General features: G+C 38.8%; 1 protein-coding gene across 1 annotated transcript in view; it reads right to left on the reverse strand.

Moving 5' to 3' along the window:
* Frmpd4 (FERM and PDZ domain containing 4) overlaps positions 1-23,548 on the reverse strand; it is a 319,242-nt gene that overhangs the window by 104,241 nt on the left and 191,453 nt on the right. The window contains exon 2 of the mRNA XM_055613359.1: positions 15,852-15,968. Within this exon, the coding sequence (XP_055469334.1) occupies positions 15,852-15,968 (117 nt within the window). The remainder of the gene's footprint in view (positions 1-15,851; positions 15,969-23,548) is intronic.

Below are 23,548 nucleotides of genomic sequence, written 5' to 3' on the forward strand. Positions count from 1 at the left end.
AAAGCCACCTGCCACAAAGGTGATTCTCAAGTTCAGCTAATTTACTTGCCAGAAACACCCCCTTGGAATTTGGCACAGACTAGAGTTTCTGCTTGTGAGCCAGACATATGCAGTGACATGAAAATTGCTCTCTGCTAGGGCTGGCTCAGTCCAGACAGAAAACGTTCAAAGGTGAGTCAAAAGAATCAAGGGTGGCAGGCAGCCCCAAGCTAGGATTTCAATTACAGGCTGTGACAGAAACCTGGTTGTCCAGGTGCTTCTACCTTTTACAGGTTGGACAGAGAAATGGACTTGATGAGCCACCTTATGCAGACCCCTAGGGCTACAGCTAGCATAGGAGAAGAAAAAGTTGACCCTAGGCATTGAGCCAACCTGCTTCTCACAGCTTGGCCCAAACATGTGTACCCCGACTCTGTTATGGTCAACTGGCCCCAGGAACTTTGGGTAATTAAAATGCCATGTGATCCTTTGGCCTGCTAGATAAAAAAAGCCAAGGGTTTCAGGCATTTGTCCTCCATGAAGGTCACATCAAGTAAACCAGGGAACTTTCAAGACAAAAGGAAACAAGCTGGGTAGAGAAAAAGTCTCCTTATGCAGAGCTCCCAGTCTCTATGCCAAGTTAGATCCAAAATGATAGTGTCAATTCAGAACCTTCCTGTTAAAGCCCTTCCATCAGCACAGGAATCCTACTCTCCAGCTGGGAGCAGCAATTATTAACCCAGCAGATAGGTGCTTTGTCAGAGTTAGAAGAAAACAAATCTGTTCCAAGGAAGGGAATCAGCAGCCTTAATGGCAGCCCCAGAAGCATGTGCATTGAGGGAACATAATCACCTTTCATTTTATGTAATGACACCATCAAGTTGACTTTGTTCCCACCGTTCCAAAATTACAGTATGCTTCCCTCCCAGTGACTACATGCTTGAAATCCTAAGGAATTTGTTGAACAGAATGCGATTTGTTCTTGATATGAGGAAATTATTGACTCTTTCTGCAGAACTCACTATGCATGCTTTGAAAGTGTATTTTATTTCACAATTATTTACCAAGAAAAGAAAGAAGAAAGAAAGACAGAGAAAGAAAGAATTTAAATAAATGAGGCATACTCCCTCACCTATCGCATACTGTTAGTTCCCTTTTTTTGATTTTTAAACTTTGGACAAGAACAGCATCAGATACCATAAACATATCTTTCCTGTGGGTAGGTGTGATTGGACAGGTGTAGGTAGGTGTGAGTGGGTGAGTGTGGTTGTATGCAGACATGCATGAAAATGTGCATGTATGCATGTGCAGGCTAAAGGTTAGCCACTGATCTCTCCCTTATTCACTTAGCATCTTGTTTTTAAAACAGGATCTTTCACTGAATCTGGAACTCAGTTTGACTAGAGTGGCTAGCCATTGATCTCCAGCCTGTCTCAGCCTCCACAGCAGTAGGATTACAAATGTATACCACCACACCTAGCTGAATTTCTACATGAATGCTGGGGATCAAATTCAAGTCACCATGCTTATAAGCCAAGCATGTGGTCTACTGACTGAGCTATCTCCCCAGTGCCATAACTTTCTTATTACTTTCATGGGTACAACTTTCATTTCTGCTGAGGCCTCTAGAAATATCTTGCCAGAAACTGAGGGTAACAACCTGTGTAATCTAATCAGATCCATTTGTCCTTTATTGGGTATTAAATATGTAGGCTTAATGTAGTAGGAAATTAATATTGGCACTAAATTAAAAAAAAAACATTACAGAGAATGGCAATATGACCATATATGACCATAACACCAATAATAACTGTGTAACATTTGACAGTAAATTTATAGAGAGAAAAGTTTAAGGGAGCTTATCACAGAGTAACAGTGAAAGAGCTCCAACCACAAAATAAGTCAGAGTCTTATAAAATCCTGGAAGAAAAAATATGCTGCAAAAATATCCCTACAGCTAACAAATAATATTTGCAGACAATCAATTACTTCTCCTCTCCTTGGAATATTTGAATTAGACCAGGTAAATTCTAGAGGGAAAGCAGGGGGCTTTCATGGGTACATGAAGTGAGGTCTTGCTGTTTCTGATTTCTGTGATAACTGAATCTTATCTTCTAGAGTTGGTTGTGTTCTTCTGGGGTCAATAAGAAACCATGGAGAAAATACAAGCTAATTGCATTTATTCAGCTAATTCTCTCCTGGAGACAGATGAGCTGAAAATACATTTTCCATTGACCAGGGGAGAGATTAGAGATTGGCAGATGGGGATGGTTCAACATTTTCGAAGTTTGGCCAAGTCCAAACGGGAGAACAAAAGTGGAAGTTTCCTCAGCTCATTACTAATCTCTACTAGTCAGAATTTATAATTGAATTCTATTGCATTAAGGGGACAGTAGTTCTGTTTAATTGCTTACCATGGGAATTGCTGATAGAATAATAGAATGGTGTGTCTTGTCTGATACACAGAGCTACTTCCCCCCCCCCCAATAAACACAGGGTGATTGTGGCTAGAAAAATAAAGTCCAGAGGGTAGGGATCTCTCAATTTGGAACTTATAAAAACAGGTGTTATTTTGGAAATTATCCTTTAGTATCCTCTCTAAGTTCCTATCTCAACTAATAGTTCCAACTTGGCACATGGTCCTTTATCTTGCCAGCTAACCAGTGTTTACTTTGTTTATGTTTTAATATTTTTCCTATATACCAAAACTAAAGCACTAGATGTATGAGTCACCCAAGCATTCAGCCTTCCCACTTTACAGTCACACAAGCATGCTCTTAGTCCATTAAAAATTGAAGGGAAAATAACATGTGATGATCTCCATTCACTATGAAACTTAAGTATCTGTATAGAAGTTAAAGTCATGTTTCCATTGAAAAATGATGGTTAGCTTCTCAAGAGGGTGAATCCCTTGGCAACAGCTTTTATTCTTGTCATCTTAAGTCAAAAATACTGCATTCATTCCTCCTTGGAGGCCTCCATTGCATCTAAAGCCAAATCTATTATTATCCTTGTATTTCCACTGAACTCTGATGTTCTTGAAAACAGCAATTTATCTTATGTATCTAGGAGACTTTAATAGTTATTGGTGCTTAATAAATACTTAGTATAGCCAAGAAAAGCTTTTAAAGGAAGCATGTGACTAGATATTTAAGTTTATTGGGCACAGCTATTGAGTGGGGAAATGTTTATTGGTACAGATGGAGGTAAGCTGAGCTGCAAACACATTATTGGGCTTAGGTGACTGTCACAATGGGAATCAAAATCATAGACTACAGGGAGTTTAGTATGGATTGACTCAGAGAACTGAGGACTGTAATGTTATGGGTTCAAACATGAGTCTGAAGAGCAATAAGATATTGCTAAATAGAAATAAGATATGGACATTCTAATTCCCGACACCCTTGACTTTTTCTGCAAGTAAGAAATAGTCTCTGTTGGCATTGACTTCCTCCAAGGACTGGTTGTCAATTACATAAAATCTTATGCCTTAGAAGAATGTTCTTTTTTTATTTTTTTTTGAATTTTATTTTTTTCTTATCAGTTGCATTTTATTAACTCTGTATCCCAGCCGTGTCCCGATCCCTCATTCCCTCCTAGTCCCTCCCTCCCTCCCTCATCTCCACCGTGCCCCTTGCCAAGTCCACTGAAAGGGGGGACCTCCTCCCCAATGTTCTGAATGTCAGTAGTGTGTTTAGATTAAGTTATCTTGTTTTATCCAAACCAGAATACTTTGAGAGGACAAAGAGGTACTATAAATAAGTAATTTTTTTAAAAGTACCATGACCAAGGATTCATGTGTGTGAATGTGTATTGGAAACAGATGGCCATTAGGACCAATGTATATTTAGACAGCATGACGTTGTTATAGTATAAGTCAGCTAAAACATGGCTGTTACTGAACATCGGGGGAGAAGGGAGGGCTGAGTCAGCATAACATGGCTAACACTGGTTGTCTAAGGGACTGAAAACATGAACAGTGTGATAATATGTTATATAGCTATTCTTATTAGACTGCCTTTGCTTTTGCAAAGTCAAAAGCTTATACAGTCTGGTAGGCTTGCATATCTACCTCCTCTCACCCTATATCCTGGTCTTCATGTATGTTTATGCCCACCTGAACCTGCCTACCTAGTGATCAGTATGGTAGAAATAAGATATGTTTTATCTGTTCAAGGTGCCTTGTAATATTGTCAACCTCCCAGCTTCCTGTGACCATCCTATTTTCTTTGCAACAGAGCATGGACTTCACACCATGGCTGGTGATTTTTAGTCATGGACTATATACCATCTATATCTATATTGTATATATGAGCCAATATCTCTGCTAGTTCTATGTTCTATCTGTTTACACCTCTATCTGTATCTATATATATCCACAGCTATATGGGTATCGGTACCCATCTCCATATACACCTAGACTTATGGATCACTGGTGCTGTTACAATAATAATCATTTCAGCTATCTTTCTTTGCTCTTTCTCTCTACTGTTCCTTCTCATAGCCAGTTCTCACCGTGATGCACTGTCTTAAGCCCTTTTTCCTTTTTCTTGTTGTTCCTCTCTTTTCAACTGGCTCTATCCCATCTTCAGTTCTGCTTTCTCTTCTAATTTTTAATAAGAAGCACTGAAAAAAATTATTTTGCTTTGTATTCAAGTTTGTGCTCTTTGGGACAATGCTGGCCTTCAACTCTAATCCTCTTGCCTTAACCTCCTAAGTGTTAGAATTACAGTCATCCACCAAAGTGGCCAGTTTGTCATATTTCTTTAAATTGTTCTTTACTCCCCCCACCCAAACACTATACTTAAGTTAGTGTTGTACTTCAGTGGTAACATGTTTGCATGTATGAAGGCATAAGTTCCATCTCTGGCACCACCAGAAACTAAATCTGTAATTCAGATATCTCTACATATTACATTGAAAGTGATCTTTTCTAAGCAGAGTTCTGGAATATTTTCATATTGTCAATATTTATTAGTAAATATTGTGCATGACTTTGGGAATGCCACTTGATTAATCTCTGTGTTATCATCAGGGTTATGGGAATATTTGTTATTGTGCCGAGGCCAAATAAAGGAAGCAGAAAATCACTCCAGTGCATCCACTGTAGATATTCAATGGAATCATCTGGTGCATCAGAAACTTTCTAATTGCAGGTGTCACCTGGAATTCAGGCATCAGGATCTTACTGCTTTTAATCTATTCTAATATGCAGGTAGTAGTTTTCAAACTACGAAATGTCATACAAGTACATACTAGCATATGTGCATCTATAGCTTTCATTTTGTTTCAGTTTTACGTTGTGTATTGCTGTTTACTTGCATTGGTGTCTGTATGTCAGGTGTATGCCTTGTGTCCACAGAATGCTGAGGAGAGTGTTGGATGCTCTGGAACTGAAGTTACTTGAGGTTGTAGGTTGCCATGTGGAAACTGGGAATAAAATCCATGTCCTTTGGAAGAACAGCCAGTGCTTTCAACTGCTGAGTCATCTATACAGTCCCTTCTTCATTCTTTAACCCTATAGATCAGTAAGTCCTTATAGAAAATAGTTTTTCAGCCCTAGTAATGGGGGAACTATACACATGGATGAAACTTAAAAAGTTTGAAGTAATCTTAGGCAAGTACTGAAAGACTCATGATAGAATTTTTTAATTATTTAGCCTCAGGCTTTAACTTTGAACACAGAGAGCCTTATTCCTCCCATCATTTTGGTACATCACTCAGTGAAAGTTACAGCTCCACCCAAAGCACCAGTCTGATGCTGATATAATTTCCATCCTAAGGCAAGATTTCAAGATTGTAATATCCTTCAAAAGATATGTAAACAAGTGAAAAATCAAATGTAATGGGGTTAATTACTATCAATAGATTACTGTCAATAGATTTCCTAGTTTTCCTTTTAACTAAGAATACTAATGAATACAGAAATACTCCATAGTGCAAACCTGGTCTCTCCAGAAGGTAATAATTACAGCATACCTTGTAATGGCCACAACTCAATAGGTAGAAGGATTTTCATTATTTATCAGACTCATTAGTAATAGAGAAAGAACAAGCACTTTCTAAGAGTACTATCCTGGACATCTTACAAGTTCTCTGAAAGGACTATAGAACATTACTTTTCAAGAAAAAAAGTAACTAAACTTTGGAAAAATGATGCTGGTGATTTGGGTTTTCAAATGTAGCAGCAGCAGTCAGAACAAGTTCTTTGGGTAACCACCTGTCTCTTTTAGTTTGACACTGGCATTAGAGAAATATAAAGCTTAAATTTACACATGCCCATCCCATATAAACGTTAAAGGGAGTTAAGAGTAACTCTAAAGGTATAGTTACCCAGTGTTCCTAGAATGGCTCACTAGCAAACCAATTTGAGTTTTGAACTTTTTGAAACAGTGTCTAGAAACCCCATGAATACCAAACAGGAGGGGAAAACACTAGACATTAATCAGACAGGTCTGAAATACACCTTCATAAAGTCCTAATTCATGCCTTAAAATTTTCACTTTTGCCTCAATGATTTTTCTACTTCTGACTACAAATACTAAGCCAACACATTTGTAGCTATGTACAAAAGTAGACAGCATATAATGTATCAAACATTTTCTTAAGAAAGGACTTGGAAAAATGATACAAAATTAATCGTTTAAGAGAATGGGAGGGTGGGACTGGGAGGAGAAGGAGGGAAGAAGCAATGATCAGGATATAAAGTGAATATATAAATTTAAAATAAATTTAAAAAAAAACAGAATCCAGGATATGAGCCCAACTACTGGTCTTTCTCTCTGTACTTTGAATATTGTGAAACTAAGTTCCAAAGGCTACACTCATGCTTCTTTCTCTGTGAGCCTTAAGAAAGCCTTTAAAAGTCAGAAGGCACTTGTCCTATATTCTCTGGCATGGTTCATGTTTAAGGGCTATGCAGGTCTTCCCATGGTGTTCTCAAGAGGGAGTCCCTTGAGTAGCCGTGAACTCAAGAAGGAAGGTCTTCTCTCTGCAGCAATTATGGAAAAGAGGGATTTGGATTATTAATACTGGAAAATCAACCACAACATCCCTGTAAGCTTTCTCCCTGGTAGTTTGCCAGCAATCCTCGCTTGAATAAGGAGTAAGGAAGACCCAAACAATCTAAACAGACATCTTTATAAAAATGATCCCTACTTTCCATATGATCTTATATTTGCTAATCAATACATAGGCAGCCTGGTTGAAACAAAGAAAAGAGCCTGTTGGTGGGAAAAAAAAAAAAAAAACATTTTCCCTATTCAATTACTCAAATCCCTATTCAATTACTACTGGATTCTGGCCAACTATACTTCCTGATTCCAAGTCTATTTCACTTATTTCTTGTAATTAAGACTCTTTCAAAGCCTGATGTGGTGGCATACACCTTTAATCCCAGAACTCAGGGAGCCAAAGGCAGGCAGCTCTCTGAGAGTTTGAGGTCAGCCTGGTCTACAAAGCATGTCCAGGACAGCCAAGGCTACACAGAGGAACCTTGTCTCAAAAAACAAAACAAAACAAATTTTCGGTGATACCGTGTGTCCCATTTACCAGCCCACAATTCTGACTGCTTTCCTGGAGGTCCACCTGAAAAAACACCCAACAGCAATAAACTGTACTCCATACCCTGTGCTCTCTTTTCCACCTTACAATTCTGCCTGCTTTCCCGGAGACCTGCTGGCACCAAATAGACCAGGTAAACCCTTCCCCACTGCAAGCCTCTGCCAGCCAGCTCCCCTGAAATCACCTCCAATGGCTGTAAACTACACACCATAGCCCTCTGCCCTGTTTCACATCCCACAGGTCTACGTGATTTCCTGGAAGCCTGAGGACACCTGGGACACCAGGTAAACCCGTCCCTGCCTAAGCGCCTACCATCCAACTCATTTGTAGGCACCCCCAATGGTGGTAAGCTCATACCCCTTTGCCCCATTTCCCACCCCACAACTCTGCCTGCACTTGTGGAGGCCTTGCTGTCACCAGGGACAAACAGGTAAGATTCTGCCCTTGTCCGCCATATTCCCCTAAAACACACCCCTCAGCCTTAAACTGCATCCCACCCCCTGGACTCCATTTTCCAGTCCACAATTCAGCTTGCTTTTCTGGAAGCCTGCCAGCACTAGGTACCTCAAGTCACACTGGTACTAGAAAAAAGGGTAGCACTCACAACCCCAGAGACAACACAAGCCACAAAAACCCTAGGGGATACACCCTACTGGACCTAAAGATGACCTAATAACCAGAACTCCATGCCACTCAGGCCAATAAAACACAGAGAAAACAAACCAAGAGAAAAACTCTCCCCAAACACCCAACCAACAAAAATAAACTCAGAAATCAACATTGAAATCTACAATTACTAAAAAACCCATGTGACTAAAGGCTAGCTTAAAAACAAAATCAACAATAGCCAGAGCAATATGTCTCCACTAGAGCCCAGCTATCTTATTACAGCAAGCCCTGGATATCGTAACACAACTGAAGCACAGGAAAATGATGTTAAATCCAATCTTATGAAGACAATAGAGGCTTTTAAAGATGAAATGAATACTTTCCTTAAAGAAATATAGGAAAATCCAACCAAACATGAAGAATATGAATAAAACTGTTTAAGACCTAAAAAATGAAAATAGAATCAATAAAGAAAACACATAGGGAGTCCTGGAGGTAGAAAAACTAGGTAAGAGACACAAGGTAACAGACACAAGCATCACCAACAGAATAAAAAAAAAAAAGATGGAAGGAAGAATCATGGGTGTAGAAGATACAAGAAATTAATACATTGTTCAAAGAAAATGTTAAATCTAAAATGTTCCTGACACAATATCCAGGAAATCTGGGACACTATGAAAAGAATTAATCTATGAAGAATAGGGGGAGGAGTGGGAGGAGGAGGGGTGGAAGGAGGAGGAAGGGAAGAAGATTCCTAGCTCAAAGGTCTAGAAAATATTTTCAACAAAATCCCTGACCTACAGAAAGATATGCTTACAAACATACAAGAAGATTATAGAACACCAAATAGATTAAACCAGAGGAGAAAATACATCCACCACACAATAATCAAAACACTAACTGCAGAGAACAAAGAATATTAAAATCTGCAATGGAAAAAGTCCAAGTAACAAATAAAGGCAGACCTAACAAAGTTACACCCAACTTCTCAACAGAGACTCTAAAAGTCAGAAGGGCCGGTCAGATGTTTTATACTCTCTAAGAGGCCGCAGATGTCAGACCAGACTTCTATATCAAGCACACTGGGAGAAAACAAGATATTCCATGACAAAACCAAATTTAAACAATATCTATCCCTAAATCCAGCCCTACAGAAGATAATAGAAGGAAAACTCTAGCCTGAGGAGGTTAACCATACCCAAGAAAACATAGGAAAAAAACAATTCCACACCAACAAAACCAAAAAAAAGGAACTGTGTGTGTGCACACACACACACACACATAAACACACACACTATCACCACCAACATCAAAATAACAAGGAATAACAATCATTGGTCATGAATATCTCTCAACATCAATGGACTAAATTCCCCAATAAAAAAGACACTTGATGACAGAATGGATGTAAAAACAGGATCCATCATCCTGCTTTATACAAGAAACCCACCTCAGCAACAAAGATAGAAATTACCTCAGAGTAAAGGGCTGGAAAAAAGATTTTCCAAGCAAGCAGATCCAAGAAGCAAGCTGGAGTAGCCATTCTAATATTTAACAAAATACTTTTAGCCAAAATTAATCAATAGAGTTGAGGAAGGGCACTTCATACTCATCAATGGAAAAGTACACCATGATGATGTTTCAGTTCTGAAGATCTTTGCCCGAGGTGCAAGGGCACCCACCTCCGTAAAAAAAGACATTACTAAAGTTTAAATTACACATCGAACCCCACACATTAACAGTGAGAGAGTTCAATAACCCACTCTCACCAATGGTCAGGCCAACTAGCCAGAAACTAAACAGAGAACTAATGAAACTAACAGATGTTATGAATCAAACGGACCTAACAGATATCTACATAACATTTTTCCCAAACACAGAAAAATATACCTTCTCCCATTACCCCATGGGTCCTTCTCCAAAACTGATCATATACGGAAACACAAGCAAGTCTCAGCAGATACAAGAAAACTGAAATAACCCCCTGCATCTTATCAACATGGAATAAAGCTGAACTTCAACAACAGCAGAAACAACAAAAAGCCTACACACTCATGAAAACTGAAAAACTCCCTGCTGGGTGTTCTTCCTTCATTGGGTGAAGGAAGAAATAAAGACACAAATTAAAGACTTCCTAGAATTCAATGAAAATAAACGCACAACCTACCCAAACATACGGGACACCGTGAAAGCAGCACTAAAAGGAAGGTTCACAGCCTAAGTGACCTCATAAAGACATTGAAGAGATCTCATACTAGAGACTTCATAACACACTTGAAAAGCTCTAAAACAAAAAGAAGCAAACACATCAAATAGGTATAGATGGCAGTAAATAAACTCAGGGCTAAAATCAATTAATTAGAAACAAAGAGTACAATATAATCAATAAAACCAAGAGCTGGTTCTTTGAGAAATTCAACAAGATAAACAAACCCCTAACCAAACTAACTAAAAGTCAGAGAAACAATGTCCAAATTAGCAAAATCAGAAATGAAAAGAGGAACATAAGAAAAGTTACTGAGGAAATCCAAAGAATCATATGTCTTATTTCAAAAACCTATATTCTACAAAACTGGAAAATCTAAATTAAATGGACAATTTTCTTGATAGATACCGCTTACCGAAATTAAATCAAGATGAGATAAACAATTTAAATAGGTCTATAACCCCTAAGTAAATAGAAGCAATCTTTAAAAATCTCCCATTCCCCCAAAATTAAGCCACCCTTTTATGATAAAAGTATTGGAGAGATGTGGGATACAAGGTGCATACATAAACACAATAAAGGCAGTATACAGCAAGCCAATAGCCAGTATCAAATTCAATAGAGAGAAACTTAAAGCAATTCTACTGAAATCAGGGACAAGACAAGGCTGCACAGTCTCTCCACATCTCTTCATATAGTACCTAAAGTTCTAAATAGAGCAATAAGAAATGAAAAGAAGATCAACAGGATATAAATCGGAATAGAAGAAATCAAAGCATTGCTATTTGCTGATGATATAATAGCATACGTAAGTTACCTCAAAAATTCTACCATACAACTGATAAAAAATCAATTTAAAAAATCATTATCTCTCCTATATACAAATGAGAAATTGGGTGAGAAAAAATTAAGGAAACAACACCCTTCACAATAGATACGAATAATGTAAAACATCTCAATGTAACTCTAACCAAGCAAGTAAAAGATTTATATGGCAAAAACTTCAAGTCTTTCAATAAAGAAACAGAAGATATCAGAAGTTGGAAAGATCCAATGCTTATGGATCAATAGGAATAACATAATGAAAATGGCCATCCTGCCAAAAGCAATCTTTAGATTCAATGCAGTTCCCCTTAAAATTCCAACACAATTCCTACAGACCTTGAAAGAACAATACTCAGCTTCATATGGAAAAATTAAAAACCTAGGATAGCTAAAAAGATCTTGTACAATAAAAAATTCTGGAGGCATCACCACCCCTGATTTCAAGCTGTACCACACAGCAATAGTAATAAAAACCACATGGTATTGGCATAAAAACAGACACAATGATCAATTGAATCAATTCAGAAACATAGAAATAAACCCACACACCTATGGACACCTAATTTTCAACAAAGAAGCCAAAACCATACAATGGAAGAAAGACAGAATCTTCAACAAATGGTCCTGGTCTAACTGGATGTTTGCATGCAAATAGATCATTATCTATCACCCTGCACAAAACTCAAGTCAAAGTGGATCAAAGACCTCAAGATAAAAGCAGATACACTAAATCTGGTAGAAGAGAAAGTGGGGAGTAACCTTGAACTCATTGGCACAGGGGAGAACTTCCTGCATAGAATACCAACAACTCAAGCACTAAGAGCAACAGTAAATAAATGGGACCCCTTGAAACTGAAAAGCTTGTGTAAGGCAAAGGACACTGTCAAAAGGACAAAAGGACAAACTACAGAATGGGAAAAGATCTTATTCAACCTGATATCTGACAAAGGGCTAATATCCAAAATATATAAAGAACTCAAGAAACTGGATGCCAACAAAACAAAACAACAACAACAAAAACAATTTAAAACATATATAAACAGAGAATTCTCAACAGAAGAATCTCTAACAGCTGAAAAGCACTTAAAGAAATGTTCAACAGCCTTACTCATCAGCGAAATGCAAATCAAGATGACTATGAGATTCCACCTTATGCTCATCAGAATGGCCAAGGTAAAAAACTCAAGCAATAGCACATGCTGTCAAGGATGTGGAGCAAGAGTAACAGCTTTCATTGCTGCTGAGGGTGTGAACTTATACAACCACTGTAAATCAATTTGGCGGTTTCTCAGAAAATGGGAAATAATTGTACCTCAGGACCAGCTATACCAATACCAAAAGATACTGGGCATATACCAAAAGATACTCCACCATACCACAAGGACACTTGCTCAGCTATATATGTAACAGCTTTAATTGTAATAGCCAGAAACTGGAAACAACGTAGATGTTCCTCAATTGAAGAATTTATTAAAAAATAAAGTAGTGCATTTACACAATAGAATGTTACCCAGCTATTAAAAACAATGACATCATGAAAATTTCAGGCAAATGGATAGAAGTAGAAAAGATTATCCTAAGTGAGAAAGATAAACAAGAAAGATAAACATGATATTTACTCACTTATAAGTGGGAAATAGCCATAAACATGTTGCAATCCACAGACCCAGAAGTGCTAAGTAACACAGGAGTAGATAGATGGAGGGAACTGGGTGGGGGAAGGGGAAGGAACAGGAATAGGAGGGTCACGTGGGGAGAGAACAGTGGGTAAGAGTAGGAAGAAAGATAACTGGAATCAGTTGGGGGCGGGTATCTGGAACAAGCTAGAAACCTAGGACAATGGAAACTTCCAGGAATCTATGAGGGTGACCCTAGCTAAGACTCCTAGCACTGGAGGATGTGAATTGTGAAATGACCATCTCCTATAACTAGAAAAGATTTCCAATGGAGAGACTGAGACAGCAACCCATCTACAAAACCTTAGAACCACAATTTCTTCTGCCAACATGATGTGCAAGGGTAAAGATGGAACAGAAATTGAGGGAATGTCCAACCAATGACTAGCCAGGCTTGGGACCTGTGTATGAGAGAGAGCCCACCCCTCACACTATTAATGATATTCTGCTTTACTGCCAGACAGGTGCCTAGCACTCTGTCATCTGCGAGTCTTCATCTAGCAGATGAGAGAAAGAGATACATAGGCCCACAGCCAAACATTAAGTGGAATTTGGGGAATACTATGGAAGAGGAGGACAAAGGATTGAAGGAGCCAGAGAGGTCAAGGACACCACAGGAAAATATATAGAATCAACTCACCTGGGCCCATAGGAGCTTGCAGAGACTGAACCACTAGACAGAACATACTTGGGATGGACCTAGGCTTTCTTCACATACGTAAAAGATGTACAGTTTGGTCTTCATGTGGGATTCCTAACAGCAGGAGCAGGAGCTGTCTCTGACTCTGTTGCCTGCCTTGAGATCCCTTTCCCTTAACTAGAGTACCTTGCTTAGCCATAATAGGAGAAGATTGACTAGATACCTAGTCATACTACTACTTGATATTCTAAGGCAGGTTGATATCCATGGGAGGCATCCCTTTATCCGAACCTTTATCTGAGGAAAAAGGGATGATGGGAGGATGTTGGGGAGGTGAGGAGAGGAAGGGACTGGGAATAGAGGCAGGAGAAACTGCTATCAGGATGTAAAATAAATAAATTAATTAATAAAAGAAACACACACACACATACACTCACTCACTCTCTCTCTCTAAATATTTTTTCTTACCAAACTACAAAAATCTAGATGAGGAGAGCTACTCTGGAAACCACTCTTGTACTGTTTTAAAATGTGAAGCGATGAATCTAACTTTACCTATCAATTTCATATAGCCTTTCCATTCCAACTCTAGGTATAGACCCCAACCAAGTTAAAACAGGAGCAAAAACTGTGTGTGAGCATGCACATGTGTATTTGTGTGTGTGTGTGTGTGTGTGTGTGTGTGTGTGTGTGTGTATTCAACATGGGGATTTGTACAAGCAGAGCAAACACTCAAGCATTAAACTATACCCACAGTTTTTTTAAAAGAGTGTCTGTTCAACTATATTCACAGCACTTCTGTTTGGTAGTCAAGAGGTAGAAGAACAACATAAGTATCCTATGATGATAAATCAGTCTGGTATATACATTCAGTGGAATAGTATTCAGCATTTAAAGATAATGAATTCTAACACGTTATACTATCAGTACGATCTTCATAACTTCATGGAAAATTAAAACAGTCAGATACAAGAGGACAAATTGCATGATTACACTTAGATGAGGTTCCTAGAATAAGAAAATTTATAGAAACATAAAAGAGACCAGATGCTACTGGAAGATAAAAGAAGGATAAACACTAGTAGATCATGTATGAACTACCAGTGGCCATTTCCAAATTCTAGCTGTGATTTACTCAGGCTAATAAATACAGTTAAAGTGAGGACTCAACAGTGCTTGGAAGCCATTTCTCAAGTAGTTTAATCTCCTGCTGCCCTTTCTATATCTTCTGACACCATCTTACCTTGTTCTTACACAGACACAGAGTGACAATTTCCTGCTTAGAAAAAATTTTGGAGGGTTGTACTGCCTTACATTTTGTTAACTCGACACAAATTAAAGTCATCTGAGGCAATAGAATATCAATTGAGAAGATACTGTCCATGATACACCTGTAGGTAAGTCTATAGGGTATTTTTTTTGACTGATGGTTGATGTGGGTGTACCCAGATCACTATGGGCATTTTCATGTCTGGTAGGCAGTCCTGTGTAGTGTAAGAGAATATGCTAATGCAGACATGGAGAACAATCCAACAAGCAGGTTTCCTCCATGTTCTCTCCCTCAGAATCTATTCTAGGTTCCTGCCTGAATTCCTGCCCTGACTTCCCTTGGTGGGAGACTGTGACCTAGAAGTGTAAGCTAAATAAACCCTTTCCTCTCCCAAGCTGGTTTTGGTCAGTGTGGTTCAATACAGCAATGGGAAATAAATGAAGACAAGGGAGATACAAAAGTCATGGCCAGTGCTAAATAAGTGTACAACATCAAGGATGGTACTAAATAGTACATCCAAAATAGCCAAAGTAGGAAAATCTGTGATGTATATTCACTTAACACAAACAAAATAAGAGTATCATGAAAATTTCTTATCTAAACCAATATCACAGGATAAATAACAGTAAGACATCTTATTAAAACACATAATCATTTTAGTAGATAACTCAGTAACATTCTTGATCCTTCCTTGAAAACTTTTTAAATAACAAGATTCCACATCATTCTTTAGTTTCAGGCAATGGATGAAACTGACCTAATATTTAACAGTGCACACTTCCATTGTGAGCCAGAATTACCATGCTAGGGAAGTAACTACTGGTAATCCAGTTAGCCAGTCAATAACCTCACACACATGCACATGTAAGGAACACTAATTTAAAAAAAGACAGGAAAATAAGAAGGGAACATGTATAGAAGTTTAAGGAGGGCATGGGAAGGGCCATAAGAGAGGTCAAAACATGATCAAAATGCATTCTATACATGTACACAATTGTCAAAGAATAAATAAATCCTTTTCAAAAAGAATGAATCAAAACTGAAAGAACATTAGCCTCATTCTTTAGCGTCTTTTTAACCTACTTGATGAAATAGTCCCGTCCATCTCGGTTTGTCATCATCTCCCATCCATAGGGTGGTACCTGGTTCAAGCCCCAGGTTCCTGACGGAGGTGGCCAGCCTGAAGACTTGGTCCTGTGGCTGGAAAACAAAGAGATCATCATCACCTATGACTCTTGAGCATATCTTTTTTTTATCACTTAATCAAGGATGCATGTCTTATTCCTCTAAATTGTGAGCTGTGTGAATAACTGATCATATACCAGCTGTAATGAATGCCTTTGCATCAGATACCATGCTAGGCATTTTGTATGCAACAGAGCACTGATTTTCCACAGAATCCACATGAGGGAAGTATAATTACACACCATATGGACAGGAAGACAATGGGTCAGTAAAATTAAATAGCTTTGTTGTGGAAAGCTTTGATTGAAAGTTCCTTGTAGTTCTGACCACAAGAGACATATTTAGATATGCCAGATATTTATACATTTTGAGCACATCCATAGACTTCACAGTCATATAAAGACACAGGAAGATAAATTAATATTTTATGTTTTTAAGAAAAAAAAAACAAGTTGAAGTTTTCTGGATTCCTATTACCAAAATCTAAAATCTATACTCATAGTCTATATTACATGTCAAGCAATGTCTGTCATAAAAACATTAGAAAAACCCTCAGTGATAACTTGCAACAAATATCCACACATTATCTTTTCCAATTTCTAAGGCCCCGATGTCAATTTGTCTTTCAGTACAGTAAAAAACTCTAGCAAGTTTTCTATATATTTGTCTTTAAAAATCAAAAGGAGCAGGTCATAATTGCTTGTGACAAGCCATTGTGACAGGCAGCATTGCACAGTCACAGTCCCTAATTGGAGACCTGTAACCAGTTTCTAAAGTGATCACCAAATGCTGGCTTGCTTCATTCTTACCTTCCCATGAATGCCCAACACTTCTTCAGTCTTTACCCATGAAACTGGAAGGAAGAAATGCCGTTTTAGCCTTAGTCCATGTCACCTGTAATGTGGTTCCTTAGATCAAATAGTAGCTCATTTGATAGCCAGCTTCTAAGATCCTGCAGTGGCTCCAAATGTCAGATTGTCACCATCCAAAGTGAGCAGGGAAAGAGCAGTGATGATATTTGCAGGGACTCAGAGTCAGTGCCACAGCAATTACCAGAGAGCCATTTATACCAAGAAAGAAGCTCTGGTGCGATGAAAAAAGAGCAGCTTAGACAGTGAGTGCAGAGAGGGCATGGATTGCACCTGTCACCTGACATCCTGGCTCAGCCCTCTTCTACTGGATGCAACATACTTGGTGGCTCTCATGCAGCCTGTTGCCCTTCTACACTGAATATCTGAAGTAGCACCTCTTCTCAATGCCCTTGCCCTGCCACCACATCCATCCAACCAGTGACTCAACCAGTGTCAAGAGATGCAAGCCCATTTCCTGTAACTCCTCCACGGAAGAGGAAGATTTGCATAATTTAAAGCCCTTTCCATTGCTTTTCCTTAACTTCCTTTTTGTCTTGCTACCTCCTCCAATAAAGAATTCGGATCAAAACTGTTCATAAAATTAATAGGGGTCTGGTAAATTTAGAATGCCACTGTAGGAACCTTTCTTGCTCACGGACTACTAAAAGAAAAACCATGGTCACCTCTTTTGTTTCCCTGGCTTATGCAAATGTCAGCAGTGGCAATTTCCTCTGGGGGTTTTGAAGAAAACAAAAAAGTGCTATTTTCTCCAGGTGAGAGAACACATGACTTCTACCCTGAGGTACTGTTACAAACAAACAAACAAACAAAAAATCCCCAGTGTAGTTCCCTTATGCCAGCAGGGACCACATTTGGAAAGCTCTTTAAGATGGAACCAAGAAAAGAAGTTCTTACAGGTATGGATACAGTCTATTCTGTTGTTTAAAACTTTCCCCAAAAGCTGGAATATACGTAAAAGTAACACAAAGACTATTCTTGACTTTGGAAAGAAGCTTACATACAGAATGCTACATTATATCATGGAATTCTAAATTACACACTGTGTGCTTTTTAACCCTTTTCCTCAGAGAGACAAACACAAAATGTCTTTTTTTTTCCCTTGGTTTTCTACCCTGGCCCCTTTCCACATACACAACATGAAATACTAATCACCTAAGGAAAGGCACAGGATCCCTAATAAAATTGAAATGTCAAAAGCAGAATTCTAATGAGGAGCTGCAGGAAGGAAGCTTGGATTATATTTTATTTGCTGAATTGTATTATATACCACATTCTATCCTGGGTAGTATGTCCAAAGTGTAGCAAACAACCATTCAGCAAGATGTTTTCAAATAAAATCTCTGCCTAAAATGAAATGCCAGCACCAGTGACTGATGCTAGACCAGAAACTATCAGCAGAACAGAAACACCACACAAACTAACTGTGCTCCTCTAGGTAAGGGGCATCAAAATAAATGATGAACTAATTAAAATCAGACATAGATATATCTGCCTGTTAATGAGTTGACTTAAAATATGTGGATCGGAAAGGCTTCAGTAGAACTGAGCAAAGAAAAACAGTAAGGAGAACAAACAAACAAAAACACTTGTAAAGAATCTATCAGTGGCAGACTTGAGGAAAATAAAAAAATAGATGCTAGAACTAGAGAGGGTCTTTTCTGCAGTATGACAACTGAGAGACCTGCTTTAATAGATGACATAGCTTTGGGAGATACTGGATCCTCTTTGCTAGCTCGAGCAATGCTCTAGGGATCTCTTTTCGCTGATATTACCACAAAGGGTTCATCACCAGCCTCTGTGCCACTCCCAAGTGCCCCTGATCTCTCACTAATGGACCAACCTTTTTTTTTTTATTTTAATGTGAAAATATCAATTTTAGGGTAGCTAGAATTGGTTAACACTGTTATTTCTCATTTGTGTTGTCTTTGTTAACTGAATTCTTTGTGTGTGTATATATATTAAGGTTGTTATTATGCTTTTTAATATAATTTTATTACAATTTATTCACTTTGTATCCCAGCTGTAGCCTCACCCTCATACCCTTCCAATCCTGCCCACTCTCATCTCTTCCCATGCCCCTTCCCCAGTCCACTGATAGTGGAGGACTTCCACCCCTTCCATCTGACGCTAGCCTATCAGATCTCATCAGGACTGTCTTCCATAGTCTTCCTCTGTGGCCTGGTCAGGCTGCTCTGCCCTCAGGGGGAGCTGATCAAAGAACCAGTCACTGAGTTCATGTCAGAGACAGACCCTGCTCCCCTTATGAGGGAGCCCATTTAGAGACTGAGCTGCCATGAGCTCTGTGCAGGAGATCCATGTTATCTCCATGAATGGTCCTTGTTTGGAGTATCAGTCTCAGAAAAGACCCCTGGGCCCAGAATTTTTGGTTCTGTTGCTCTCCTTGTGGAGATCCAGACCCTTCTAAGTCTTTCTATGTCCCCCTTCTTTCATAATATTCCCTGAACTCTGCCCAAAATTTGGCAATGAGTCTCAGTATCTGCTTTAATACCCTGCTGGGTAGGCTCTTGTCCTGTTCTCTGTTTTCACCTTCTTCCAATGTCTATCCCATTTGCTTTTTTGAATGCAGATCTTACCCAGCGTCCTCCTTGATTAGCTTCTTTAGGTATACATATTTTAGTATGAGTATCCTATATTATATGTCTAATATCCACTTATAAGTGAGTATATATCATGTGTGTCTTTCTGATCCTGGGATATCTCACTCAGAATTATCTTTTCTAGTTGCCACCATTTGCCTGCAAATTTCATGATTTCCTTGTTTTTAATAGCTGAGTAGTATTCCATTGTGTAAATGTACCACAATTTCTGTATCCATTCCTCAACTGAGAGACATCTGGGTTGTTTTCAGATTCTGGCTATTAAAATAAAGCAGCTACAAACATGGCTGAGCAAATGTCCTTGTTGTGTACTTGAGCATCTTTTGGATATATGTCTGGGAGTGGTATAGCTGGATCTTGATGTGGCCCAAACTTTTTTAACCTACATATTTTGTTTTGTGAACTTTAAAATAAGATATCCTCTGTATCCCTTCTGTCCCAGAATTCTGTAGCCTAGGATGATCTTGAACTCAGAGCAATCCTCTTGGCTCATCTTCCTGAGTGTTGGGACTATAAGCATGAGCCACCATGGTGGGATCTACAAAGACTGTTAAGATGTAGCTCTTGCAGAACAGCAGAGTGTGATGACATGCAAGTAAAAGCAGTGGCTCTTTTACTTTAAAAAATTCAGAAATCATGCTCAGTTCCATAGAAGGAACAGGTAGCTGTGATAATACTATGCAGAACTGACACTGTTCTGTGCATAAATCTTCATTTTTGATAATAAAGGTTCATGTGGATGCCTATAAGAGACTCACACCCTTCTTCCCCTGACAGTTTCAGAATAATTTTTTTCTGAGTTCTTTGGTACAATTTCAGGGGCTTGGGCCATTATACAATCTCCTCTCTTTGAAGGAGGTCTTACTTTTACTGTCCAAGGGCATCTAAGCCTCAAGATTCCTCCTGACTAGCACTTTGAAATAAAGACTCTCTTATGCAGCCCCCTAGCAGTTCTGCTGAATTTCCCTCAGTGTTGCTGCTGACCCCACTGTCATTTGCAGCCAGGCATCACCATTTGCAGGACACTCCATTAAATAAGAAATTTTCAGAAATGATTTTTAAGCAAACCTTTATCTCATACAATGCTCAGGCCATGCTGATGCTCACTTACAGTTGAAAATTTCCAGATTATACACTGACTCTTTTACATTTATTGTCCATAAACGTGAACAAATTACCTAACCTGCCTATCCTCCTCAGGAACTGTATCTCTCCTCTGTAAAAGTCCTCATGTCATTATGAGAATACTAACTCTGTGCAGTAAATAGAATAATATGTTGCCTAGTACAGAGTCAAGTGAAAATAATAGAGGTTCAGAATGCAAAAAGAATAAATGATTCCATCAATTTTCCTTCACAGCCTGACAAGAAGAAGTCGAGAGTAAGATGAAACAAACAGTGACCCCTTTCCCATAAACTTAGAAGCTGATGAACTCAACAGCTTCCAAGGCAGAAGGAATGATCAGGTTTTTTCCCCCATAAACTCTGTGATCTAGGGTACAGAGGACCAATTTCTTATTTTCCCAGGAAAAGCCTTGAGACTCCTTGTGATTCTAATGTTCTGCAACTCCTATCTGAGATCATGGCTGTGTGAACTGCTTTCAAACACTTACCTCAACCTTAAAAATAGCGACCTACATTGTCAGGGTTATTTAAATCATTCCAGAAACTCCCCTAGACTGACTGAACTGGTTTGCAACTTTGAGCTTCACTCATCCGTTGTTTGCAACAGACAGAAACTATGAACAAAAAAGCTATTCGTACTTAAGAAATGAGAGCATCTATGAATGCGTCAGACAGAGTTGCAGAACTCTTTGTGTTGAGATGACTGGTAGAAGTAACTGATGCTCTTTAATGCTGTGTCTGTCTCCATTTGCTAAACTGAATCTCCATGGCCAGTCTACAAGAGGGTGAACTCTTAGAAAGCATAAGCACACAGTTCAGGAAAGCTACTTTCCTTGGAATAGCTCAGCAGTTCACCATCAGCAAGAGGGGTGTCAGGGCTCTGACAGCAGGTTTCAAAGACCTTAGTCAGGTAGATACAAATCCCACCTTTTATTATACATATGACCTTCTGGTAAATAGAACTCTACATTGTTTTCCTCATCTGCATGGGTGAATTATTCTGACTCATTATTTCTCACACCAGGGTGTTTTTTGTCTTCCAAGGAATTTATCAGTATCTGGAGACATTTTTGGTAGCCCATAGATAAGAAAAGATTGTTATGTCTTTTCTTAGTTCTAGTGGCTAGAAGCCAGGGATGGTACTAACAGGGAACCCCAAGGTTGGAGAGATGACCGGAGCATTATGAATACTCTTACACAGGACTTATGTTAGCTTCTTAGCACCCATATGGTGCCTCCCAACTACGATTTGTAGCAAAATCCATCTAACGCTTCTGCCTCAGTCTCCTGGGTACAATGAATACATTTGGAAGCCAACATGTTTTCTGGAGAAACTATATCTTTAGGCAGTATATGAAATACCATGTTTTATATAGACTGTTCAGGCACAGAAACAGGGACAGTAGGTGAGACCCCAACTGGAAGTCATTTTAAGCAACTGGCTGCTGGCATTAAATGTGAGTTAGAAGATTGCCCAAGACTGACTCCTGCATCTTTCTACTCCTGGGTCCCAAGAAATTTCACTACCACAATTAAGAGGGATAAGAGCTCATGAGTTTTCTTATATATTTGGTAATAATCATATAGGACTGGCAGCCACCATTAAGCTGCAGACTTTTGAGACTTGCAGAAAAGTGAATTTTTATGTCTATTTCGAATATGAACAAATTAAAAATTTATCTATTTGATTATTCATCTTTGATATTAAAAACACAACAAAATAAGCACTGTCCTAGAATCTGCTCATTTTTACTTCTCTGACCTCACAGAAATTATTTGCATATGAACCCAAGGTTATACAGTGTTGCATACAAACTTTTAAAATGGAAAACATTTTTTTTCCATTTTTTTTCTGTCAAGGTTAGTGGCTAGATGCTCTGTAGTTATGTCCTCCAATTTAAAACTTTCCCTCCTGGAGGGAGGAGGGAAGGTTATTAAGACCCAGAAAGGAGATGAAACTTACAAGGTCCAGGAAGTAAAGAAAACTTACAAGTCTCAGGGAGTTCCTGAAATGTCCAAGCTTTCCAAGGTCTTCCTGAGGTTACATAAGCAGTAACAATTGCCAGAGAGGGGAGACACTCTGACTCATTAGCTGCATTCAAGTTACATATATAACTGGAGGGTTGTAGCACTTTTGAATCATCACCTAGTCTGGGGTAACGTTTTTGGTGATGGAGCTGCCCTTGCATCCTTGCATCATCTATGCTCCTGGAAAGAGCACCACACCCAAACTCTTGTAAGCAAGCAACTTTCTCAGTCTCATGTTCACTAAGTTAGGTTTGGGTGGGATCATTTCATGTCTTGGGTGTCCTATGAGGGAAGAGTAGATGATTACTTATGTCTCCCAAGAATAATTCAAATGATATTGGGTTATGGCACCCAAATGCACCAGATATGTCCAAGTATCCTCCAACATCAGCTTGCATTTAAAGCAGCTGGTATTTGTGTTTCCTTTTAGGTTTTTATGCCAAGGGAGAAGACAGGGAAAGAGGAAAATTATCAGTATAAGATGTGTCTGGATAGATTTTAAAAGCACCAAGTTTTGGTGACAGCCATGACTGTTTTGTGACTGGCATGGTATACTCTACTGTGGTTAGAGCAGCATTTTCATCATGACCGCTAGCGAGGCTTGTCCTGTAGTTTGTTATCCCCAGAGCATGTAAAGACATGACTAAGAGGTCTTCTAGGTGCTGTCTATCATACTATCCACACACAGACATGGCCTAAATTTGATTGTATTGTTCTCTATTTACAAACATCACTGTCCTCTTCTGCAGTCTTCATTGCAGGAGTAAGGTATTTTGATTTTACTAAGCAGGTAGCAGCTTGTTTTTCTATGACCCTTTATGTGTAAGTTCCAGAAGATACAGTAGATGGAACCTTTGCCATCCGGTGATTAGAACATCAAAGCCATCCGGATAGAAGCATCCCACCAACCATTTAGAAAATGTCACTTTTGCTGTGACTAGGAGGACAAGAAA

The sequence above is a fragment of the Psammomys obesus genome, unplaced genomic scaffold (assembly GCF_907164565.1).
Source record: "Psammomys obesus unplaced genomic scaffold, mPsaObe1.curated_primary_1811, whole genome shotgun sequence".
In the NCBI taxonomy this organism is placed as follows: domain Eukaryota; kingdom Metazoa; phylum Chordata; class Mammalia; order Rodentia; family Muridae; genus Psammomys; species Psammomys obesus.